This window comes from Erpetoichthys calabaricus, chromosome 1 (genome assembly GCF_900747795.2).
Source record: "Erpetoichthys calabaricus chromosome 1, fErpCal1.3, whole genome shotgun sequence".
Lineage (NCBI taxonomy): Eukaryota > Metazoa > Chordata > Cladistia > Polypteriformes > Polypteridae > Erpetoichthys > Erpetoichthys calabaricus.
Genome location: NC_041394.2, coordinates 144,745,605 through 144,773,274, shown reverse-complemented (window position 1 = coordinate 144,773,274; position 27,670 = coordinate 144,745,605). Strand labels below are relative to the sequence as shown.

Here is a 27,670-nt window from a genome sequence, read left to right as displayed (position 1 = left end):
TGCGTGGGTTTCCTCCGGGTGCTCCAGTTTCCTCCCACAGTCCAAAGACATGCAGATTAGGTGCATTGGCGATTCTAAATTATCCCTAGTGTGTGCTTTGTGTGTGTGTGTGGCCTGTGGTGGGCTGGCGCCCTGCCCGGGGTCTGTTTCCTGCCTTGCACCCTGTGTTGGCTGGGATTGGCTCCAGCAGACCCCCGTGACCCTGTAGTTAGGATATAGCGGGTTGGATGGATGGATGGATGCAGGGTTAGAAATTGTGGCATTTTTCCAGCAATCGTATTACTCAGAAGTCAGTCAAGCCTCTCTTAAAAAAAAGTTTTTTCCCCCCCATAAGATCATGGAATTTTTCATTCTTTCTTTACAAACCAATATTAAGACAGTTCAAGTAATGTATAAGCATTCTTCTGAAAACACGGATACCATAAACATTTAATTTTGTAAAGAAATGTGTCAGTTGATTCTTTATCAAAAATGCGTCAATTGATTCTGTGTTCTTATTACAGTAGCCATGGAGAAAACCCAAATATCTTGCCCAAGTTCCTTAGGCCTTTTTATGCCTAATGTTATGTATAAGTAAATCAGTGTGCTCAGCTGACATATCTGACAGGAGTTTCACGCTGCTGTGGAAAAGCTGACCCTCAAGTAGGGCTGGGTGATATCGACAATGTGTTGCATTCAGTGCTCTTAACAGCTTCTTAAATGTTCATTTCACTAACAAAAATATATGCAGCTTACACGGCTGGTGCCAGGGTAGATTCTTGGTGGCTAGGGGGCAGTAGGGGCTGGACACTTGAAATTCTAAAGGATGGCAGTGATATTTCAGTGGACATGGAGCCATTTCAACTACCCAGTGAAACTTTACTCTCACTTTCAATCCCAGTGAACAGTGCAGTGACATCTCTCTATTAAACTTTCATTAATTGATATTTTATTATCCTATTACTAACATTCCCTCACAAACTAATATGGCTGTATATTTGACTTCATCCAATAATCTTGACAGAGTCAAATATTACTAGGACAATGTATATGTTAATGCAGAATAAATGTGCTATATTGTGGATTGGTATACATTATCAATGCAATTAGCAAGCTCAATTTACCTGCTTAAAAAAAATCAAAATTAAAATAAAATTGCCGATAAATGCAGTTTACCCTATACATTTCACAAACACACAAAACTACAAAGCCTGCAGTCCACATTTATGATACAGTCAGAGGATTGAAAGGCTGCCATGCCTAGAAAATGATGATGTCTAGAATGTGTATTTGAGCTAAACTGTGTGCCATCACTGCAGTGCACTGAATTTCCTGCTAAACAAAATATTTTTGTCATTGATAACGGAGAGCTACAAGAGATAAACATTTATTGTAGTCAATACACCTGAAACACAGCAGGTGCCTAATACCTATGATACCAGCAAACTCGCATATCATGAACAGGGCTACACAGCATCCCATTTCTGACTGCATGTTTAAACAAATAACTAAATTTAAAAGTTACCGCTTAAATGTAAATACCAAATATGTAATTCTTTAATACTATATCGAATTTGTTAAGGTGACATAAAATGAATATTTTAACAATAACGTTTGATTCAGTATTGTGGTCTAGAATAAAGTTTCTATCTATAAACATGGTGCTTCAATGGTGTTTTATGGTGTACCTTGGAAATGCATGAACTAGAGGAAAGCGGGGCAGGTTTTGAGGAAGAACCTTTTTGGGCATAAACTTTCAGAAGTGGATTTCATCACTATGCACTGCCAAGAATTTAGCAAGTGGTCTCCAGATATGTATCATCATTCGGAGAATCACATCCCAGTAAGACTATAAAAAGGTCTGGCATGGTTCATCTTGACTTCAACCTTCACATTAATAAAAACTAAAATTTCAGTAAAAGGTTGTAAAGTTAGATCCATATGAACTAAAAGCAATCCACAAATACTGCTGGAGATGCCCATGTGTAAACAGAGGAAAGGTGTTGATGTTTTGCTTTCAGACATTTTGACATACTCGTATACATAACAAATAGGCGCAAAGACTTCTTACTTCCATTATATGTTACCTTCAGTTTATTAAATGTAAAGATACTAAAGTTTATTTACTTAGATGAGATTATACATGTACTGTAAATGGTTATAGTTATGTATTCTACCATTGCTATATTACATAAATTAATCTGATTATGCATTCTAAGCCAATATTCAGTAAAAAGCACTAGATTAAAAAATAACTGAACAGACCTTACCCTAAGGTTTAGGGAACAACAAGAATTTCTGCACTGTGATATTCATCAAGTCACTTATCCTAAACTTCTTATCAGCCCATTCTGTGTAGTAGGCAGAATAAGTTTACACCATGCTAACTACAACATTCCTCTTTTTTTGACATTAATATTCAAACTCAAAATATATTTTGTCAGGATCCACATAAATCTAAAGTGGTAATGTCATCTGGAATTAAGTAAGCTGACAAAAATAGCACAAAAAGGAAACCCCCTAGTGATCAACTTTAGATTTTTCCTCTTAATCTGACAAACATGACAGCAGAAATGTCAAAAAAAAAAAAAACTTGTAAAGCCATTCACATTTTGAAACATTTGTACAAATAAGACTGTCTAAATTATTGCCTTTTATTTTGTTCACAGAAATTCACTTTAAAAGGCACAATTATTAATGATTGTCCTAATTTAATGCAGTCTAACACATCATCTACAACACTGTATAGTAGGAAAATGAATAAAAGACTACTTAGTGCATTTGGCTTTTTTGCTAACTAATTCAAATAAATGTCAGAGGTACTTCATCACTACTACTTCGCAGCTCATCTACATGACTATCTTGACTAACTTTTGATACCTTTTGAGCCAATGTCGTTTGCTCCCTGGTAATCCTCGGACATGCCTACTAAAAGTCTTGAAATACAACTGTTGGTTAAAAGCCTATTGCTTCTGCTTTCAAATAAATTTTTTTTTTTTTTTCTCAAAATAAGAACAACACTCCTATGGATGAGGGCAATTACAATCTTTAGCCTGGATTCTTTAACTTAGTTATCTTATGAGCTAATGATAATTATTATACATCCATTCATCCATTTTCCAACCCGCTGAATCCGAACACAGGGTCACGGGGGTCTGCTGGAGTCAATCCCAGCCAACACAGGGCACAAGGCAGGAACCAATCCCGGGCAGGGTGCCAACCCACCGCAGGACACACACAAACACACCCACACACCAAGCATACAGTAGGGCCAATTTAGAATTGCCAATCCACCTAACCTGCATGTCTTTGGACTGTGGGAGGAAACCTGAGCGCCCGGAGGAAACCCACGCAGACACGGGGAGAACATGCAAACTCCACGTAGGGAGGACCCGGGAAGCGAACCCAGGTCCCCAGGTCTCTCAACTGCGAGGCAGCAGCGCTACCCACTGCGCCACCGTGCCGCCCTAATCATTATACACTTGCAAGTTAATGGTCACAAAGTGTTACACAAAAAACTAAAGTACTAAACCCCCATTCTGTAACAACGTCAAGTTGTTTATTTACAGTTTGCAACCAGTGCAAAGTATACTGATGTTTAATAAAATACACAACTCTATTTTAAATTTAAAAATATTTAATATACTGTATTCATAATTCTCCCCACACATTGCTACAGATAAGAAATGGTTTGTTATAGGCCTATTTTTATTCTGAAACAAATCCAGACCTTCCCATATGCATATTTAACCATTCCTAACTGCAACAAGCAGTAATTAAATTACAACACCTTGTACAAATAAACACCAAGGCAAAATAATTCTTCTTGAGATGTTAATAACTAAGCACAACATGTTTTAATTACCCTAAATATTGGGGCAAATTCTTTAACTTCTCTGGCCTTGGATTTGCCTTAGGCAATAACCTAGAAATTCTACAGTTTAAATATTTAAACTACAGTTTAAATGTTATTCAAACATCAATAAAATGCCACATAAAACTGACAGCAAATTTTATAAAAAGAAACTGTAGAATGACTTAATTATGGATACAGGAGATAACTGTAGTTTCCATCTCATGAAGTATCCCTATAACCTCATTCTTCATATTACTGTATATACAGGGTTCATACACATTTTTACAAAAAAACTTTCCATGACTTTTCAGTTATTCTAAGGCAAATTTCCATGACCATATGTTCTCGGAAATTTCTGTGTAAATCTCTCTATTGTAAATTGGGCGGGAGACAAGACGTGATGTTCTCAGAAGACTCTTGGACGTCCCGCGAGACAAGGCAGTGAGATAAAAGGACAGCTACTGTACAGGCTTTTAAATTATTGACGCGCAGCGTGACAAGCAGAACACGCACCTCGGCAGCAGCAGCACATAGCCAGTAGCTGATCCATCCGCTTCTTCTTAGTGTCCGTTCAGTACCACCACCCACATGAGCGGCAGAGATGCAAAGTGAAAGGGAGGGCTGGGTGTTCCAGCCAAGCGAACAAGATGTGATCACCTCGGAGAGACACTTTGACATCACGCGAGACTAGACATTACCATCTTAGGAAGCAAGAACCGTGAGTCGGTGACGTCAATCCCTACTTACTAACAATTTAAAATAAGTTCACAAACATCTAACCTAGCAAATATTGGAATGCTTTTGGCAGACACACTTCATGTGCTCCCAGCTCTTAAAACAACGACAAGCAGAACACACAACTCGCCAGCAGATGATCCGACCGCATCTCCTTAGCGTGCGTTCAGCCTAATCTCCCCCATCCCTCCCCCCCCAAACTTCTTAATGCAAGCGGCAGAAATGCGAAGTGGCAAAAGGACAGCTGCTGTACAGGCTTTTAAATGATCGACGCACAGCGCAACAAGCAGCAGCGTGACAGCAACTGGTCCAACGGCATCTCCTTAGCGTGTGTTCAGTCGCCCATTCACAACACGAGCAGCGTTATACGTCCCGAGAGAGAGATTTAACCACACCCGAGGCTGGAAATAAAGGACAAATACTGTTTTTTCAAAAGTTTTCAAGTAAAAGTGAAAATAATGCATATATAACAATTCCCATGAAAATAATCTCTTTATATTGTATATCTGGTAAACCAAACCCGGGGGTGGGAGCGCAAAGCGAGCAGGGGCAGAGCCCCCTAGTTTGAAAAATAATAAAAATTAATGTCAAATTTACCAAAATATTTTTAAACTAAAATAATGACAAGGTATGCGGTTTCATAAAGATTTATTTAAATATTGCTGACACTCTAGCACAATGTAAACATTATACAGCTCTAATTAACATAAATGACTGGAAGGCAACAATTAAAAAAAAATACAAATAAGTAAATGTGTTCAGTAACACTGACATTAACTTCAGAAAGCAGTATCAGTGTGGAAACTGTCCACTGGAATAATAAATTACTAACATATTAAATCACTAACTTAATGTTAACAAATGACAGCCTTCATTCTTTGATTCCTGTGAAAACAATCCATACAAAATTCATTGTTTCATTTCTGCAAGCTTTTCATCAATATGCTTTTCAATATTCAGCAGAGATGCTATCTTTTCTTTTGCAGTTCGCCACAAACTATTGGATTTAGTGATGAAGGTCAGATTGCTTGTAGCTTCTGCTTTCTCAGCATATTCATAAGCGGATTTCTCGAGGGCGCAAATGTCAGTCTCCACTCTAGCCCTTTTCATTTTCAATTCATGAAGCTCATCTGTGAGGGTCTTCCGCTTCAACTCAACTCCTTGCGAGTCTCTTTTTCTTCTCCTCATCCAGGTAGGTATAAGTACTTCTGTCTGGCTCCTGCAGCTGAAAGGAGTAGCTCTTTTGTGATCACCACCTTGGTTATGCCCCAACAGACCTTATATGATCGACAATGAGCCTCTGAGGCACCAAAGACCTCTCCTTCTGATTCACGACAATCAGTTCTTTGCTAATGGAAAACCCTCTCTCCAAGCTGGCCTGTCCATGTGACAAGACCAGTAGAATCTTGACCATATTCCACACTCTGGAAAATAATGCTTTTGTCCCCATTGTCTCATAAGGCAGGGTGTCCACTCAATCTGTTTTGGGGTCAATTTTGCCTGAAGAGCTTCCAAATCACAGAATGTCCTAAACTCTAAGGACATCATCACATATTGCCTCATCTATGTGCTTAGCTTCAACAAGTATGTACAGCATTCTTTTCAACTGACTGGCACATAGCTCCTTAGATTCAGCCATGCATCTTGGGTCAAGGCACTTCATGCTTCTCACTAATGTGTGATGCACTGGAGCCTTCTTTAGCAACTTCTCAAGGAGTGAAATCAAAAGCATCTTGCAGTCTATCTTCATCTGTAGTATTTGCCTATCTGAAATGTTTTTGGAAGACCTCAATTTTTTCAGTGTGGCCTCTGCTGCAAATCCAATGTCAATCTTAGAACTGTCCTTGTGCAAACTGCTGTCCTGAAAAGGGACATGAAGGAGCTTCAGTGTGGCTGAAGCCTCTTCCAGGTGCTTTTACTTTATAAATGGTCTCTCATAAGCCCCATAAACAATTAAAATGAAGAGATTTTATTTTCCACTTTATCACTCATAATTTGTAGAGAAAGGCCAAGCAAAATGACACCTTTTATTGGCTAACTAAAAAGATTACAATATGCAAGCTTTCGAGGCAACTCGGGCCCCTTCTTCAGGCAAGATAAATATATATAAATCTATTGTGATATTTGCCCAGACACCACCAGTCATAGACCACATCTTTATACAAATTCTTGTTTATTTGTCTTCCCACAACACAACTCACAGTCCCGCACAACAACACAGTGCCTCTAGCCCCAGTCACCCTTCTCCTGGGCCTTCTCTCTCCTCGTCCCTGGGCCACCTGTCCTCTCTCTCCAGGAGCTTCGTCCTGCTCCTGCTCCCGACTCCAGCTTGGTAATTGGAGGAAGGCGGCCCCTTTTATCCTCACCCGGATGAGCTCCAGGTGCTCTACCTGATGTCATGTCCTGGTGTGGCGGAAGCGTCAGGAGAGCACCCGGAAGCACTCCGGGTGACCCTGGAAGGATCGTCCTTCATGGGTGTGGCGGAAGTAAATAAGTCCCGGGCTCCATGAGGCTCAGGGCGCCCCCTGGCGGTGGATACGGGCCTCCACAGACTTAAGCCTCCCTGCTCCCCTTCCGTGGCCCTCTTCTGCTCCAGGGCGGTTGCCCCCTCGTGGCCCGGAGGACAAACATGCCACCTCTCGGTCCCTCCAGGCATCCCAGCCGGGTCTGACCCCCAGCCATGTACGGCAATTATATATATATAAGGAATTACTACAGGATGATAAAAAGCCTTAATATATTTTGATGCTTACAATCATGTGAATAGCTTATGAAATAGCTTGATAAAACATGTTTTCTTCATGTGCTATAGAGTGAATTTACAGGAATCATAAATGTCAGTATCTTAACACATTTGGAAGAAAGCGATGCAAGTATATAACAAACGTAATAAGCCGAGAAAAACTGTTTGTGTTGCACAATGGCCCTGCAGGCTCTTTAAATTTACTCGTTGTATGGGAAGAAAATACAAACCTTCTCAGTATCCTGCTATAGCACTTCGTGTCACTACTCTACTTCCAAGCAGTCTTCCGGCTCACAGAAAGACATCTGAGATAATTTGAGCCTTGGAATCACATATTTTCTCCTGGGACACTGCTGACTTGGTTTTATTTTGCTCCCCTCCATAGTCAACTGGCCATAGTTCAACAATTAGGTTAATGGACAGATACAATGAAAAATGCAACCTAACTGTATGTTAAAGGTACAGATTTAAATAATGTGTATTCATTATGTAGCTAGTAATTTCTAAAGTTTGTTATTGCACTCCATCAAGAGCACTAAGAAGAAAAAAAAGTAAAAAAAAAAAAAAAACACACTGAAATACTGTTAACACTAGAATTACCAGAGCCTACGAAAAAACTCGTAGATCCGGCCCACCTTAAATCGCTTCTTAAATCCGTTCACACCTCTCCGCCAGCATCCTTTGTCCTCTAAATGTGCTGATAAAAGACAAGCTGCCAGCAGCCGGCTATTCCATCCCCCCACCGACTTAGAACGTGAGCGAAGTTTTCCCAGCTCACGCCTTGATTGATTATGTGGGAGTGAAGTGGAGTTTTAGACTGGAAATAATAGATCGTTATTTGGAACACACGTCCGTTTCTAAAGTAATCTGTGTAAACACATTGTTAAAACAGAAACTTTTTCATATTTTAGTAATAAATGTTACAAAATGTAGGCATAAACTATAGAATGTGTAAAGCCCGAGTTCCAAAGATCAAATAAACATGTTCACAAAAACTTCAAGGAGGATACAACAGTTTCCGTGGCGTAGCACCCTAAGTTTTGCTTCTTAGAGCACAGCTGCTTTGCCGTGCCTCACAGACCTCAGTTCGATTCCCCGCTGGGGATAAAGTGTTGCTTTTTTTTTTTCTTTTTAACCTCAAACGGACATAAAATTTATAAATTGGTATGCACTGTCAGTTAATGAGATTGTTATATTTTCATATGGGATGCTCCTTTTAAAATATTTTTTTAACAATTGAGATTGCAATTAACATGAACAACTGTCCCTAAAACTGTTATTTTTAAGATCCATAACACACAGACAGACAGAGCACTAAGTAATAGAGAGACAGACAGGCAGAGATATATAAATAAACAGGGAAGCCACATGTACTGAAAGAAAAAAAAACGTCAACATGTGCGTTGTTCCTGCTGCACTGAATAAGCTCACGTGCGCTAACATCACCCCTCCCCCCATCTGACTCTCTAAGTAACAGCACAAGTCAGAGGGCTTTTTGCATATCGGCTTATTTTACAATATAAACTTTGAAGTAAACTTAGTAAAGTAAAATTTGATTTTTGGAGGATTTGTTTTCCAACTTGAATTACTGAGCAATGAATTCAGTGAGCGTTTTCGTAATTTCAGTTCACAAGAACAGGACTTTGCGCTGTTTACGTCACCATACTCTTACAACGTTGAGAATGCGCCTGAGAATATCCAAATGAAACTGATTGAACTGCAGTCAGATTCTATTCTGAAGGCAAAATACAACGAAGTTGGTGTGCCAGGCTTGTATGCTTACCTGCCACCCTCGTATGTGCAGATCCGTAAGTTGGCATTGAGAGTACTGTCTATGTTCGGAAGCACTTACCTTTGTGAGCAATTGTTTTCGTTAATGAAAGCTACCAAAACCCCACATCTCTCAAGACTTACCGTTGAGCACCTTTCATCCCACATAAAAGTTGCAGCTGCACAAGATTTCAAGCCTGATATTGACAAACTGGTTACTAACAAGAGATGCCAAGTGTCGGGGAAAAAAGAAATAGATCTCAGACTGTAAGACTCCTATAAAAGGACTTAGCTAAGAGGCTAAGACTAATTATATGCTGTTGTACGGAGATTGTATGGAAATAAATTGCTTTTCTTTAAACTTTAAGTGTTACATTTTTTTTTAAAGTTTTCAGTATTGGAAAGAAAGCTACAGTAACTTTGTATAATAGTATTTGTCACAGTGCGGCCCACTGACGCACGTATGGCAGTTGAAGCGGCCCAGCAATGGTAGCGAGATTGACTTGCCTGGTGTAGCGGGTCCACAGCTTATGTCAAAAAGGCCACTTTTTAAATAAATAATCTCCACCTTCGCAGCTTAGAGAGGGGGCGTGGTAGTGTGGCGGATCGGTTGCCAAGGAATTCGTGATGCGGGCGATCCTCGCTTAAGTGCACAGGTGAGGAGTCGTCAGCATTCCGTAACTGTTCCCAGGAGCTGCTGATTGCCACATCTGATCCATGTCCCCGTGATAAATAGAAATACGAGGCGGCTGACTAGGGAAGGAAAAAAAAAGAAAAAGAAAAAGATGAAAGGGGGTTACAGGAGAAGGCGGCAGGGAGAGGAAAGTCGGTACAAAAGAGCGAGAATGAGTGAGCACAGGCTCGCGGGCAGCTGGACAGTGTGCCCTCATGGGTTATTTGGCCGGCATCCCGGGGGCAGTTGGTAGTGGTCGCTCCCGATGAGCATTTTGAGGGGCAGGAGTGAACGGAAGGAGGATGGCTCGCTGCATAAGGCCAGCGAAGGCAGCGGGAGTCGGGACTTGGGAAATGAACTCCCCCAGTGTGAGCGCTCTGGTTGTTGGGGGAGCCCAAGTCACGGTTTGGTGAAGCCTACCGGAGCCAGGGATCGGTGAGGCGAACAGATAAGCAGGAGAACGCAGGTAGGGTGGCTCTCCTGGTGTATAGCAGGGGAGTCACCAGTAGAAGAAAGGCACCAGGATTTGTTTTAAGGGACAGCTTCCAGTCATTGTTTTAACTTTTTTTTTTTTTTTTTTTTTTTTTAAAGGATTTTTTTCTATTGAATTTTTAACCTCCACCAGTTCACTTGTTTTTATGGATTATTTATTTAATGAAGACTTTTGATACACTGCACTTATTTGGACACTGTTGTGTTTGATTTTAAATAAAAGCACTTTTGCACCATCCCCTTGCTTTGTTGTGCCTCACTGCTTGGCTCATCGGTGACATTACCAACGATGCTGGGTTCAAGAGCTCCCTGAAGCAAGATGGGAGCATGGAGTGAACCTGCATCATCACAGTCGTACTCACTGCTCCCTTCTTCTTTACTCTACCGCTTCAAGCCTGTTATTGTTGGCCTCGCTTCACGTCTTCCTGCTGGCGACTCCTGCCTTTTTGTTTACTTCACACCTCCAAGGCTGACATTGTTGGGTTTCCTTACTTCCTCACGTCTCCCTCCTCATGACTGTTACCTTTTCTTTTACTCCACAGCTTCAAGGCTGTCAGTGTTGGGCTTCCTTACTTGCTCACGTACGTCTTCCTGGTGCGGACTTCTCCTTTTCATTCCCTGCTCCACCACTTCTCGCCTTCCTACATACTTTCTTTCTCAACGGGTGCAAGTTTACCCCGAATAACACGTCTATTCTGGTGATCACCATCGATCACAATTTCACCGGCCCATACCCAGTGAATTCCATGCCCCAAGATTGTGCCTGCCTCTTCCATTCTCTCTCTTACTTATTGTATGGCCATATCAGTCTCAGCCTTGATATTCGCAGAGACATTGTCTCTTATGTACTGAATGACTAGGACAGGTTCAAGTTGTTGACTGATGACGGTACAGGAGACAATTATAATACACAGAACCACTATAGCAGTGAAATGCTTAAGCTCTCAACCTATGGTTCTGCATGTGAACTGATAGCTGCCACGGAATTGTTTTGTTGTCGCTTTGAAGTATATAGAAATGGGATAATAAGTAAGTCACAGGGCCAGACTCTAAAAAGGTCGGCATTGACTTGACACAAGATTGCTTCTCATATGGCCAACTGTACATTGCATGCTCAAGAGTAAGCTCAGCAGACACCTTGGTCATTTTACAGCCCGAGGGCAGAACTGCAAACGTTGTTTACAAAGAGATCTTTACATCCTAAAAATGAGCATTTCTCATACACAACATTTACAATCATAAATTAAACTCTTTACAATCATCAAATTCACTCAATACTAAAATAAGCCTACGACAATTACATTGACAATCACATTGTTATTTTTAAAATGTTTCCTTTTCTTTTTCATAACTTCTTTAACACAGCGAAGCGCGGGTATTTTGCTAAACTTATAGTATGCCCACTGGATTTCCGTTCATGAAGTCTTCTGTACATAATAGTCTCTTGCCACATACACCTCTGCCTCCTGAAGACTGTTTCTGATCTGTCAGACAGGTGTATCTGGCTTTTTCTTTACCACAGTGAGGGGTTCTTCTATCCTCAGCAGTGGAGGTCTTAATAATTAATAATTCTTTGCATTTATATAGCACTTTTCTCACTACTCAAAGCACTCAGCAATTGCAGGTTAAGGGCCTTGCTCAAGGGCCCAACAGAGCAGAGTCCCTATTTGCATTTACGGGATTCGAACCGGCAACCTTCCGATTGCTAGTGCAGATCCCTAGCCTCAGAGCCACCACTCCGTCTTCCTTGGCCTACCAGTCCCTTTGTGAGTACTGAGCTCACCAGTACATTCTTTCAACTTAGTGATACTCCAGACCGTTGATGAAGGTAATCTTAAGGTTTTACTGATGTTTCAAATGGTTTTATTCTCATTTTTCAGCCTCATAATGGCTACTTTGACTTTCATTGGTACATCTCTTGTCCTCTTGTTGAACAATAGCAACTACAGACCCCAAGGGTAGTCTGTAGGTAGAATTAAGCCTAGTTATCTTATGGCCACAATAATGAAGCAATGAAACAAACCCGAGTAATCACAAACTCCTGTGACGCCAATAGTCCCAAACAAGTGCTATCAAATTTATGAAAAGTGTTGTCAGTTCTATATGGTGTGACCAAAATGTATGCAAATACCCTTAAGGTCTGCAATGCACACTTTACTCACCTCTGAATTGTTTGATTTTTTTTGACATTTTAAACTGAGGAAAGTAAAAAAAAATGCATCTTTGTCCCAAACATTAGATAGAGAGATAGATAGAGATAGATAGATAGTTTATTAATCCCTAGGGGAAATTCACATTCTGAAGGACATTGTATATCAGTGTCTCTCAGATAAAAAATAAGTTAATATTTCAACTATGTACATACTAAAAGTCAAACTCACCATCTGCACAACTTCCTGGCAGAGATACAAATATAAACTTGTAATCCGGAGAGATGGGAGGAAGTCCATTCTTGTTTGGAGAGACAATGAGATCAAAATCCAGGGGATTCCAGTAACCCTTCATGCCCATATCAGATATTCTGAAGAAGATAAGAACATAAAAAGACACAACCACATTAATTTGATAGCATAATTACATAGCAAGACAACAGAAAAAATAGTTTCAAATTCAAGTAGTCTTATCTCCTGCCCACCAGTACTGCCACTGTTTCATTTAAACTGAGGCTTTGTCCAAACAAACACACATACACACGCACACAATCCTTTTAGAAAGTCTGTCATTTTTCTACCATTAACAAAGTCATTTTTTACATGGATCAGAAATGCTGCTATTAAAGTCAATGCACAGCTTTATAATAAGAAATGTAGTTCAGAAGTAATATTTTCAGCACCTAAAGTTTATCTACATATGCAAATATTAATTGCATGCATCATGTAATGCATTAACAAATGTGCACAATCTTGGAAACGCACCGTTATCAAGGCTGACAAAAGAAAATACTTAACTGCTGAAATGGAATCAGCAAACAATTCCTTTATGTTATTTATGTATTTGAAATCAAACAATTTTCATTGCTGTAACAACAAAAATGTGCCAATTGTGGTGAAGCACAAACAATACATATTTGGATGGTATGAGCAAATGGGACACAATCTCCATGTAGCAGCAATTATTGTTGTTCAATTCTGTAGCAAAATTCAGGATTGGTACACAGGTGTAAACAAGAATAACGTCTGATCAGTTATGTGATGCAGCTTGAATACAGAACAAAGACCATTTTGCAGGAATTATGAAATCAGTCTTATAAACTGACAAGTTTAACTTAAGAAAAATACATTCTACTCAAAAATATAGCACATAAAGTTGTGGCAAATCTAAAAAGAATTATTTGAAAAATTAAAGCATTAGGAATTGACATTTGAAATTTAAGTTTCCAGTAATTTTACTTATCTATTCAATATCATTGTTCATAAATTTTATTAGCCAGCTAATGTGTCCTGCATACACTGACACAATCTCACAAGAGCAAATGTCATTTTCTAACAAACCAGACCTAAAAAGTGTGATGTTATAAAGGCAGCCTTAAAGAATTTGTTTAAATCAAAATATCTTGAACTAACAGTGTTACACAGCTTCACTTGGGCACTTTTCTAAGTCAATGAGTTAGAATTCCAACTGGATGCATTAGAAGTACTATGTGACTAAGCACTTTTCTGCATACAATATTTGTATTTTTAACCAGATGCTAATACTATTAATTCACTTGAGCTGCTTACGGTAGAAGATATTAAATATAAACCTACATGGTGGTGCTGTGAAACAGTTTCCTGCAGAACTCCGTATTAAAGCTGTTTTCGGTAATGTTACAAAAGTGATTTAAAAATGGACTCTTTTAAAGCTAAAAAACTGCTAAAAATCTTGACTCTCCATTAGCATCAAATGCCTAAAATTATTACTGCCTCATTATACCGTGACTTACATAAATATCTACCAAATAAAAGTTAAAATCACTCAAAAGCACCACCCTATTTTTTTTTATTAAAATCACATTCTGAAAAGCAGTATCTCCGTCAGATATCATGCCTCATTCTGTTCATTTGTGGCCCGGCTCCATCTGCGGTATTTTTTTTCCTTATCACCTCTTTGAAAAAACAAAAATATGAGCATTGAACGTCAACTGTTGATAAAACAAACTAAACGACAATATGCAGGAGGACCACAAATGCAAGGCAATGCACTGACAAAAAATGTGTAATCAGGTTATTTCAGGTTTATTGTCACATGCGACATATCCACTGTCCGCCAAAGCAATTAATGCTCAGTGTTTCTAAGACCAATCATTTAATCAAATACCTCCCTTCAAATGATGTCTGTGGGTCTTTAATGAAATTAAAAAATGGTAAAACTGGGTCCCCAAGGACTTAAACATTTTAAAATACTGCTATAAAATAAATACTAACCCAGACAATGAAATTTTTTATCCCAAAGTGGTGGGGGGGGGGAAGAGGGTCATGAGGTCTGGCTGATGGAAACTGTTGTCCCCAGTTCTGCATTTGCATAAGGTTGCAGGTAAGGGGGTAATATATATTAAATATCTTTGTTACTGGATCATTTGTATGAAATTGACAACACGGATAGCCACAGCACCTGGCAAACACTTGCTAAACATGGAACTCTGCTCAACTTTGCCGTCTTCACTTCTGCTGACAGTCTTCATTTATATAAACCAGTACACCCTATTTCTCTACAAGATCACTGTCCCTTTCACTAGAGCATTACTAATGACAATCATGAACAAATAAAACATGTTGGCTAATTTAGTTTTTTCTCCACCAAATTTCAATCAAATCCATCAACTCATTTTCAAGATTTTGAATATGTTTATCTAGTGATGCTGTTTTTTCAACTCCTAAATATTTTCTTATTATTTATTTATATATATATATATATATATATATATATATATATATATATATATATATATATATATATATATATATATAAAAATCTATTATAAAAAGAAATCCTGTACCCTGTCCGGATAGTCTACGATACATAATCTTTTCTCAGAAGATAACTTAAAGACCCGCGAGACGAAAGAGACCTGCCACAGTGCGTCTCACGGGAACATAGAACGAGTCTTGCAAGACACACCCTACTTACAAGTAATATCAGAAAAAACAAATCAGTAGTGTAAAGGCAGTCATGCAGCACACACAGCTCCAGGGCTCTCAGTGCATATAAAGTGTATAAGGTCAATACGGTAGAAATGAAATGAATAGGGTAGAAATGAAACGTCGACGATTAAACGAAGAAGAAATGTATGCGTTGGACAGAAAAAAGAGCAAAAAAGAATAATCGAGGTGCAAATCCAGAAAATAAGGAAAGTAATTATCAGCCCGGAACAACTGGAATTGGAAAAATTCGTCCAATCCGGCTCTTAATTAAATGACAGTGAGTAAAAGACAAAGTAGAACTTCATAGAGATGTTTACAAACGTTGGCGCTAAACACATGCAGAGCAGGTTAGAGACTATGAAACCAGGGAAATTAGAAAGGCTCAAAAAAAAAAAAAAAAAAAAAAAACCCTTGGCACTATACACATGTGGAGAAAGTTAAAGGATATGAAAGTAGGAAAATTAGAAAATATAAAAAAGTAAAGATCGCAGTAGCGCAAGCAAACAAACTGCCTCATTTAACTATGCACCAGTCTAACTTTGGTTTTGCACAATAATTACTACACTATTGCACCTTAACACTTAATTCTACTTTATTCACATAATTTTACTTATTTATTATGTTCTACTATACTGTTATCTTTCGATTAATGACTTTTTGTTAATCTAACTGATATTCTTCTAACTTTGCACAGTTTTTGATAAGCGGGTCAGGATGCATTTCACTGCGTGTTGTCCTGTATAAAAAAAAAACGGAGTTTACCGCACATGCATTTATTGGTTACTTTGTTAATGTATATATATTTATCTGACTGCTTATTTAAAAACCTAAATTTACTCCAGGAGTCAAAAACGTTCTGTCTAGCCCTTGTACAAAAACCTAGACAAAAGCTGGGGTATCGCCTTGGTAAACCCATGTACTTTTGGAACTGGGAGAGGAAAATAGCACGACTTTACAGACAGGAGTCCAATGCAGAACTCTACTTACTTTGTAAAAAAAAAAAATTATTAAATGCTGATGATGGAGATCGTTTCGTCTATGCTGAAATTCCAAACAGAGAAACTTATCCTGACCTCATTAAAAAGATTCACCATATTGGGACTCGCAAGATTACAAATATTGTTTTTACAGAAGTTCTGAAATAAAAGTGAAACTAATGAAATAGCAACAATTCAAAGAAAAAAACAATCTTAAAAGCGTGTATCCGGAAAACCAAATACGGGGGTTGGCGAGCAAAGCGAGCAGGTGGCGAAGCCCCCTAGTGTATGTAAATATATATATATATATATATATATATATATATATATATATATATATATATATATATATATATATATATATCTCCACACACACACACACATATATATCTCCACATACATACACATATATATATATATATATATATATATATATATATATATATATATATATATATATATATATATATATATATACACATTCATACATACATATACATACATACACACAAACATCTACGCATGGAAGTGTGTCTGTCCAGCCCGGAAGTGAGAGGTGTAGTCAGGGTAAGGGCTCCACCTCCGAGGATACACAAGCGAGGCCAGTATGTCGCCAAAGTGTAACCTCTGAAGAAAAAGTCACTCGTTTAGCAGCTAATACAGAAGCAAGGCAAGCACATCAGCAAAACAGTATCCCTTTTACTTTTCCTCCTGCTGCTAATACACAAGTGAGACAAGCACGCCGGAAAGGGAAACCTCCAAAGAAAGACAGTCGCTTAGCCGCTAATGCACAAGCGATGCAAGCACATGAAACCTTCTAAGAGAGAGATGCCCAGAATATTTCCTTTCAATTACCCAACATCTCTACGTTTCAATTTTTTTTCCCCCTGACGATTTCAATAGGACCCCAGGCTTTTTACAGCACGGACTTACACAGCTAGTTTTTTTTATATTTATTGATATATCAAATTGCCCCTTCTTAGTGGATACCTACTGCCCTTGATGCACCATCCTGCTAAATTTCAGATTTTTAGCTAAAAAGGAAGTTTTTGTTTATTAGCGAGTGACAGAATGTGTTAGTCAGCTTTGCATTCTTATATACACAACACAGGGTGTGTGTTTGTATATTATATACACACACACACACACACACACACACGAGTTAAACAGATTCATGAAGCTTTGAGAGAGCAATCAGATGCATGTTGCAACTGTTTAGCTTACAGTGTCACATATTTGCTACATTAGATGAAACGATGGAGGGATTAATCATTCTTAATACAGTGTTGTTCACTGTCCCGATTAAGGACTGTAAGCTTTGTGCTCATTACAAAGAACGAATGCATCTACACATGATCATCTGCAATTCCATCCATTTTGTAACTGGTGGATTTTTTTGGGTAAAATCTTATAGCAGAATAATTAAGGCAGAAAACCACTATGACCAGAGCTGCCATTATACGACCAAGATCTTTTGGAGTAAATCTTTTCTACGCCTATTCCTCATTTTATGTTAAAGGTACAGTATATTCTGTGCACATTCATATGTTAAACAAGATATCCACCTGATTAACTGGCTAATTTACATTTAACTTTTAGTCAACTAACGTGGATTTAATTTTTCTCAATTAAAAATTAAATTTACTTTTTGTCAACTAAAACTAACAAAAATTAAAAGACTAAAATGTGACTAAAACTAAAATGCAATTTAGTCAGAAGACAGACTAAAAGTAAACCAAAATGTATTGTCAAAATTAACACTGATACATATGCATACAAGCGTATATACACATACATACATACATACAGTACATACATACATACATACATTATTCTGGTATTCACTAATCCAAATGGCAATAACATTTAAATTTGTAGTATTGACTTAATTATTGTTATCAGTTAATCAACAGAAAATTGTAAATGTATAAATTTAGTGCATGCAAACGGTGAGATAAATTGGGTATCCCACAATGATCATATCCAAGCCAAGAAAATCTCCCCAACAGCTGTTACCCTGTGGTTGGGATTAAACTAAACCCAACATCCCCACTAGAAATGAAATGAAATTGTATATTTTTTGCTAGTTAAAAATATAGCGATTTTAGGCTCTCGTTGTTATTCCTTATCAAACCATTCTATTATTCGTAGATTAAACAATTTTAAAAACCTAGGTATACATAAAAAAATAAAAGACACACACATTTTACTGAATTTATGCAGTTCTTGACAGAATCTTAGAAACATACAGCAGGAACTTGATATTAAAAATTTTAAAGCTGTGGACAGGAGGAAAAAAATCCCTTCAGAATGCATCAAGGATTTAAGAATGCAAAAATAACTCAAGTGATTTATAATAGAAAACAGTTAATAATCACTTGCCTAAGCATACAGAAATGTTCCAGTTAGTTTTGTGTAACAGAAAAAAAGTGAAACACTAATTAAGTAAAAAGCTGTTGTTTGTTTGTTTTTTTTTTGAGCCACATCACAATACAAATTAGTTTAGCACTTTTTTTTTTTGTTCTTTATTTCGCCTTATACAATTTCTTGTATTAGGAATTTGTTAGTTTTCGCATACCACATGGGGTCAGAGCGCAGGGTCAGCCATTGTACAGCACCCCTGGAGCAATTGAAGGTTAAGGGCCTTGCTCAAGGGCCCAGCAGAGTAGGATCTCTTTTGGCAGTGACGGGGATTCGAACCGGCAACCTTCGGGATACCAGCGCAGATCCTTAGCCTCAGAGTCACCACTCCGCCCTTAATTTGACTGGTTCTGTCAATAATTCTCTCTTTAAAATGATATGAAGATAAAAAAGAGATGGGTTACGTACGAGATAGGGACTGTAGGTTTGTACTTAAGTTGAATTTGTATGTAAGTCAGAACACGTACATTACTTTAATAAATGTTATTGTTGACCGACTGTAACCAAGTGCTCTGCCAATAAATGATGGAGTTTCACCTCTTTCTGACCTTTTTATTATTTCTACTTTATTTTCAATGGTGATGGTTTTTCTCTTTACTGTAGCACTAGCACTTGCATCAGATTTGTGTTTCAGAGACATTCTTGAAGGGTGAAGACAAAAGGTTAAGATAAGCTCTTCTGTACAGCACTGTACACGCTATCACAGCAGATTAGGCACCATTTGTCAACACATCTGATGTATAGGGTGGTCCAGATCTAATTATGCAATTTTCATTACGCTATAACTTATTCAGTTTATTACATAGAAAATCACCCGAAAAATCCCGGACCATCGAGAAGTGTGCGAACTGATGACACAAAGAATCGTCTTCGCGCCGAACTGGAATCATCCCCGCATAAATCAAAGTCATCCAGACGATCTGGATCTGCAGAATTAGATCTGGACCACCCTGTACTGACAAGAGACAACTTCCTGCTATGTGCGTAACAGTACAAGCAGGCTTGCTATTGAGAATGAATGGGGGCAGCGAGGGGCGATTCATCACAAGCCCACCTCACAGTCATCTCCACTACAGTATGCTGCCTGCAGTGTCCCGCCGCACCACCGCCCCCATTCAACACGCAGCCATCCGAGGCACACTAAAATGCTACCCACCGCCTCCCCATTCACCCTCAATGGCCTCCATTCAGCCACAACAGGGTCACCACTTGCAGCGGGGGGCAGGCAGTGAAACCGCTTGCCGCCGGACACTACACTGCGCAAGCAACGAAATCGACCCCCTTAAGGCTCCGTCCAGCCACCTCTTGCAGCGTCACCGGGCCGAAGATGACGGAGCGGCAGTTACTGAAGCGCATGCGTTGCAGCTGCGGCCCCGTTCATATGTTGTAGGTCGGGTGTCCGTAACCTGGGGACTACCTGTATAAACTCTAATAAAGCTAATTTTGATTTAAAAGTAGTGGTCAACTACTTTTCAGTTAAGACATGCACTGTGAAGTAAACATCAGTCCCCCTTTTTCATTCTTTTTCAATGATCACTGTCTACCTGGGATCCTAAACTGGATGGATTAAATGAATCCCATAGCACATGAAGGATTAAATACATACAAATAACTTTTGTTCAGTTCTTTTCACTTTATTGCATGCTATACATAACCTATTCCTTAACTAGCTCCACAAACAACTGGAGCACCAGCATTCATGAGGTTACTGCCACAGCAAAGTGAAAAAAGGCAATTTTTGTTCAAGATACTGAAGGAATAACAACAACAATAGTTGTTTGCATTGTCCAACAACTAATGTCATGGAAAAGAAATAAGGCATCAGTAGCTCATCTACAGAGTCTGATGACAATTTGTGCATTCACATTTTCCTTCTGGGTGGTTCCACTGATGTGTGTGGATCAAGATTATGAAGAAACAACCTAGGAAATGATCAAGTGAAGCTAACTCCATTGACCCATTATAACTATTTATTGACTTTGATTCACTTGACACTGATTCATTAACAATGTGTGAAGCACACTCAAATTAACCACATTAAATTAACATATTTAGGTGTTGCATTAAAAAAAATTTAATCACAGAAACATGTTAATTGTGATTAATCAACAGCCCAAATAAAAATATATATTTGTAATAAGTTTAAAGAATAGAAGGTCAAATCAATCAAAGCTTGAGTAACACATTGGATTCACAAGTATACCTTCCTGCATTTTCCACAATGAGTTGAGATTCTGCCCGATGATTTGTTTGCATCTCCACAGCCCAACCAATCTTGGAAAAACCATTGAACATATCCACCAGAGTATTACCAGGATCAATACTGGGCAACTGCCTTATATCACCTATATTGGGGGAAAAATATATATTTTTACATTTGTACGAGAATGTGCCTAACATGTAGCTCAAAGAACTTACAAGAAGAAAAAAAAATTAAAAAGTAACAAACTTACAAAAAGAAGAATGAATAAATATAAATCTACACAATACAAATGAACATATAAATAATAGAAATTAATGTTTCCTTTAGCTTTTCCTAACATTTATCAATTTAAAATATAAACTTACAGACTAAAAAACTTAAAACAAGTAAGCAAAAAACAAAATTAAGTGAATTACACATGGTAATTCTGTTTGGGCTGAACATTTTTTTTTGCAGTTTCTTTATTATCACTTTACATGGAGGAGCTAAACAACCATTACCTGTGAAACTACCAAATGAACTTTACAGCAAAGTGTAGAAAAACTGAACAAAAGATCAGTATAATAGGTGAATTCATTGTTAACCTCTTTAGTAATTAGTTATCTGTTTGTTCAAATTTGCTATCTTTGCTCATTTCATGATCACCAGCACAAAAATAAAGTAACATTTACTGTATATAAAAAGGTTTCACAACATTGAACTTTCACCAGTATTGAAACGCAGTGAAAGCCCATCTCCTACTATTAACTACAATAGAATTTTCTCCTCCAGCAACGCCCCAAAAGTATTTAAATAGTAAAATAAAAGGTCAACACACCCACCTAAAATGACCAGCTTCTTTAGCTCTGCATGCTGTGTAAGCACACTGAGCACAGAACTGAGCATATAGACAGAAACCAGGCTCCCTTCATCCACAACCAAGACCCGCACTTTAGCAAACTTCCATTGTGAAAGAATAATGTTTTTCTTCTTTGCATTCATGAAACTCCAATATACCTATGGAAGAAAAAAATATTAAAATGTGTGGTGTATACAATATTATTAAAAAAAAAAAAAAACAAATAACTAGTTATTCCACAAAATTAATGTAATAATGTTCCTACAAACCTACTAAACTGAACTGTCAGCTATCATGGTTTGCTAGATTCATATAATCCTTGATGTGAATTAGTAGTATGTTGTCAGGTTCATGATCCTATACAGAGTTTGCAGGCAACAAATGAATAGTCACCCACTTTTCACATTTGGCAGCAGTTTCTATGAATATGCATTCTAAAAAAATTCAACAAAGACCAAATAGAACCCCTTTCTTCAACAGTGAAATTTAACAAAGTTATTTTGTATCTGCACTTAATGAATGACCAAGTGTATTTCTTATTTCAGCACATTAATTTTGAAGCTCTGGGTGCATCCAAAAAAAAGAGATACGGTTAGTGAGGAAGAAATACCTAAGGAACAGATTTTATGGGAAAAATACGAAGTAAAACGTGAACTAAAAGGTGGCTTGCAGCATTTAGTCACTTATTTATTTAAATTCCGCACATAAACATGTCAAAGAAGCAGCTGTGCCCTTTACTATTCAGTGTTTTTTGCACCTGTTTCTGCACTGCTCGTCACTAATAGTAAACATCTGGATACATGTAAGGGGGCAAACTCTATAGGAAAAGGTAAAAATAAAATGGTAAATTAATTTTTAAAGTTATTAACAATAAAAAGGTATACTTTGGAATTTGCTCTAAAAGTAAATATTGTGCCGGAGCACCTTTCTGAAGGCAAAAGAAAAAAAGAAAAATGGCAACTAATCCATACTAGTGAGTCACTAATTTGTGAATCTGGTTGGAATAAAAACTTGCTGCCACAGTGGTCCCAAAGGACTGAATTTGAAGACCACAGCCCTAAATGTAATGGAAATGACAACAGTTATCCATTTTAGGGATTCCCAGAGCACTGGCAACAATGGCCAGGGTGCCTCAATATCATAAGGCACACCCATTTACCCACGTAAGGTTGACACCTAACCTGCAGGAAGAAAACCGATTTCTCTAATGGTTAAGTGCAGAAGCATCACTAAATTGAAATTAATTTTAAATAGTGCAAATGCAGTCTGCAATGTCACTTGCAACAAGCTCACTCAAGGGGGTCTTTCTCAATATAGCAATTCCAAGATACTTGTATTTATGCTAAGAAAATGCATTACTATGAAGGCATTTTTAAAAGGACAGATTTTATATCTTTTTCACAAAAATAAATTGGAAACCAAGAAGGCGTCCAAGTTAATCAAAGAAATTACCGGAATAGCTCTAGAGATCCACAACTGTGGAAGTGGGAAGGAAAGTTTAGCCTATCGATGGGCATTTAGATTCTTTTCAGTGAAGTTATTTTGCTCAGCTCATGAGCAAAAAGAGGATCGACTGGATCCCCAACATTTTATTAAAATGGATTCAAATGCATCTTCTTTTGCAACAGTCACTCATCCCACGTTCTTTTTCTATGTACCTTTGGAATCTGTTGTCTATGAGAAGTTTGTGCCAGTGTCAAGACAAATGAGAAAAAGACAGGGAAATTTGAAAGTTCCAGTAGGCTATCAAGTCTAATAACCAGGTACTCTTTCTTGCATGCAAATTAAAATGGTGAAGCTTTTAAAAGATAAAAAGTAAAAATATATAAATAAAGCAGGATAAGAATATGGCAAGCATACTCCTAGATGCATAATAATGTTCATTAAAAATAATACATATTATATGATGATATATTTCATTTTAATTAATGCATGCATCTCAATTGCAGGAAAAGGAGAGACTTCATTAATTAATCATCAGTTTTGCCTAGGGAACTGCAGTAATTAAATAATTAATTAGAATAATTTAGTAAGGCTCTCATTTCATTTATGTTGTACCTTATCCTTCCATGTAGTAAAGTCATGAAGATAACTGAAGTACACTCATTTTAAGAAACAGAATACTACAATTTCTTCATGAATGCAGGGGTCATAGAAATATGACAACTGCACATAAAGTATACGGACATAGACAGGATGCAAGACTGAGGAGACAGGTAAACATACAACACAAAAAAAGGCTGTCTGTTTACTAGCTACTTAGATCTAATTTATCATGGCATAGATAAACTGTTTTATGGTATCCAGTCTTTAAGGATGGTGTCCGATGTAGTGCGGAATTGCTGTTGTGTGGAACATTTCTTGCGTTGGAGTGCACTCTTTCACTTTGCTATGTGGCTCCTTGTCTGTGAATGATGCCTTCCTCAGATTGCTGTTAGGCTCCTTGCTGTGTCCTCTTCAACTTCATATAGAAAACCATTACCCTTTCTGAAACAATGGTTTAGACTCTAAAGTTTTCTTCTTGAAGTGATATGTTTCTCGGTCTTCTCAGACAGTGCTCTGACACTGGCACAAAACGGCTTGCCTGAATGGCTCTCAGGTTTCTGGTCGCCAAAAAGAGGATTGTTAGTGTGCAACTCCCACATCAACTTTTAGGTTTTAGAGAGGGAGAAGAGAATAGTGCAGCTAGTAATGAAGGAAGGTGTAAATTCAAGTGATTGGGACAAGGTCTCTTCAAAGAACTAGTGGCTGCTCATTGGAGCATTATTTTCATTATCACATCCAAGCACGTTCAGTTTGTGGTCACAAGCTCAAGAAATGTCCACTTGGGCACCTTTTGTCTGTGGGATCCTCTGAAGAGGTGTCAGCTCAACTCCGATTTACATTTTTGTTCAGATGAAGTACAGAGTGGATCAAAGTTTGATGCAAGCTGCAGTTTAGAGATTTATTAAATCTCTGGGTAGGTTTGGGGGATGGTTATACTGCCGAATTCCAGCTTCCCTGTTAAATACGTTGTCTTAACAGGCCTTGTGTGTGCCACAAAAACCCTATGAATACAGCCAATGCCAACTTTGTCCTACACTACAGATATGTGTGTGCACCAATTCATTTATTTGTTCATTAATCCCTTAAAAATGTATTGTATATAATTGTCAGATGTGAACACATTAAAATAACGTTGTATTCTGTGAAGAAACTTTATATGTCAGAACTGGCTATATTATTTTTTCAAGCATCAATTTAACAATTAGACACTTGTACTTATGCCACCTGTACTATACACTTACTTAGTTCATTATTAAGAAAAAAAAAACAATTGAACCAATTTAAATGTTAAATTTAAAACATGTAAAAACAGACACCTGTTAATATTTTTCTCTTCATTTTTTTCTTGGAACATCCAATATTTAAATACATCAACAAAAAAACTGATATAGGTCAGTCGCTAATCTTAAGTAATATGTACTGTATTTTTCAATAATGTTATGTAGCTAAAAATAACCGTTAATAAACAAGGAACTGTATGTGACCTAAATTAAAAATCTTTCCTCATGCATATTACATTCTCTGAAATTTCCAGTGACTTCAGGACAATCCACTGCCCATCAAAAATGAAACCCAGGCCTTGAGTGCAGACTGAAGTCAGAAATCTATCCTGGTCAGAGTGTTAAAACATCTCTGTATAACTTATGTTCCTATACAACTAAAACATGTTTAAACACTTTAGTGCAATAGTCCAAACCACCTTTCCATGCCTCCTGTGGGCTTGCTGCTACTAAAATTCTACAAACACACAATCCTAACCCTTAACAGTGTCTACTCAAACATTAAATTATCTTTACATAACTCTAAAAAAAGTATCCCTCACTGTAGTAACATTTTTTCACTTTAATTTTTCTACAGACTACACTTACCTGATGTAATGTGAAAGCATCAAAGCCAGTTCTTTTTTTTAAAAGGGAAGCAGCTTTGCCTGTAGGAGCTGTAAGAAGAACCTTTGGTTGATGTTTCCCATCTAGCGCAAGAATTTCCTCTGCCACCGGATTGTTCTCACCATTCATTAAGTCTAAAAAGGGCAACTCTTCCTCCTCATTTTTTAACTCATTCTTGGCTGCTTCCTGAAATATCAAGCTAACTACAGTGGTTTTCCCACAGCCCCCCTTCCCACTTATCACTGTTACTGGATTGACACACATCATTTTTGCAGCTTTCACTTGATCAGGGTCCAAGTCACAGGTGCCCGTATGTCTTTGATATTGTGCTTCTTGGAGAACCTTCTTTACATCTAACTCAATGCACCATGAGGGTGCATTCACCAGTTGTTCCACACTCTTTACAATGCTCTCCTCATAGAAATGCAAACTCCAGGGGAAAATCCTTTTAAATTTCTGCACCACAACCCTGTTGTCCTTCAAGAACTTGATGGCATCCCAGACTTTGTCATCAGGGATCATTTTCAGGGATTTCGTTAAATTATTCATCCAGACATAGGTATGGCCATTTTGCCTGCATGTTTGTTTCAAGGCATCATAGACCATTAGACTGTTGCATTGAAGTTCAGGAATGCTTTCAAGCAAGTTGCATCTTTTAAATGCTTCCAGAGAAACTTCACAACTGACTAAATTTAATTCTCTGTAGGTCATCTAAAACAAAAAAAAAAAAAAAGCCATGTGAATGAAAATTTAAGCAAACTATAAGCAAAAAAAATTACATTAGATGTAACTGGAGAATTTTCAAGTTTCACAGATTTTAGCACTCTTGTGTACAGCATGATTTGACTAAGAACAACAACAAAATTACATTTTTGTCTATGCTTTTTCACCAAAATTCAAGTACAGCTTGTAGGTCGCTTAATCAGTTATTCAATTTGGTAGAAAATAGGGAATCCATTCCCAGACAGGTTTATCCATTCCTGTGAATTCGGGAATCCCGTGCTCCCGGGGTTGACACAGTGCACGGGCATCTCACATGTGAATGGTTTTAGAATGACCGACATTTATTTTTAATAAAACTACTGCAATATGTTGACACAAATAAAAGACTAACCTTATCTACAAGCAGTTCATGCTGTCATATAAGTACATGTATCTAGTTAGTTGTGTTAATAAGAGCATAGAAAGCACAACATCCTCATAGGTGGCACAGTGGTAGTGCTGCTGCTTTGCAGTAAGGAGACTGTGGAAGATTGTGGGTTCGCTTCCCGGTTCCTCCCTGTGTGGATGGCGCTTGGAGTACTGAGGAAAGCGCTATATAAATGTAATGAATTATTATTATTAACGTGTCCAGCATGTGGTCGTCGAAGGCAAGAGTGCACCTTCGTGCAGAAGTACGCCAGCTGCACGCTCTGCCTCCACTGAAGTAGGCGGCACAATCATCAGATACCGATACACTTGTTCTAAACAACGCCCGCATTTGCCGTTGCTCTGAAACAACGCCATTTCAGCTTTCACTGATGCATCCAGTTTCTTGTCATCATTCTGTGATGGCAAGTTTCTTGGCACAGATAATGCGGATGCAACAGACTGACACATTGCAATTTCAAGTTGCGTTCAAAGCTGTTGTCTGATGAAGTGCAAGCTGCAGCAATGGCGCCACCTTAATTATATTCAGCTATAACTCTGTTATTTCTTGATCGATTTTTACACTTTTACACACTACTTTTACGAGCTTGGCCGTTCCCGTTTTGCTGGGAATTACAGCAGTTTCATTCCCAGGAATGCAGGGATGAAAAATGTCCGGGAATCCCGGGCTCCCGGGAATGGATTCCCTAATAGAAAACACTAGTATAAAATTTAAAGAAAACAAATCAGATCAAAATAAACAGCAATAAATGTGGAGACAGGCAAATGTTTAAATAATTTTA

The 27,670-nt window shown here is 38.0% G+C and overlaps 1 protein-coding gene across 1 annotated transcript in view; it reads right to left on the bottom strand.

Annotated features, from left to right (window-relative positions):
* The window catches only part of helb (helicase (DNA) B), an 82,622-nt gene that overhangs the window by 28,770 nt on the left and 26,182 nt on the right, over positions 1 to 27,670 (bottom strand). The window contains exons 4-7 of the mRNA XM_028806935.2: positions 25,722 to 26,450; positions 21,791 to 21,965; positions 20,970 to 21,111; positions 12,630 to 12,769 (exon numbers count right to left, since the gene is read on the bottom strand). Of these exons, the coding sequence (XP_028662768.1) occupies positions 12,630 to 12,769; positions 20,970 to 21,111; positions 21,791 to 21,965; positions 25,722 to 26,450 (1,186 nt within the window). The remainder of the gene's footprint in view (positions 1 to 12,629; positions 12,770 to 20,969; positions 21,112 to 21,790; positions 21,966 to 25,721; positions 26,451 to 27,670) is intronic.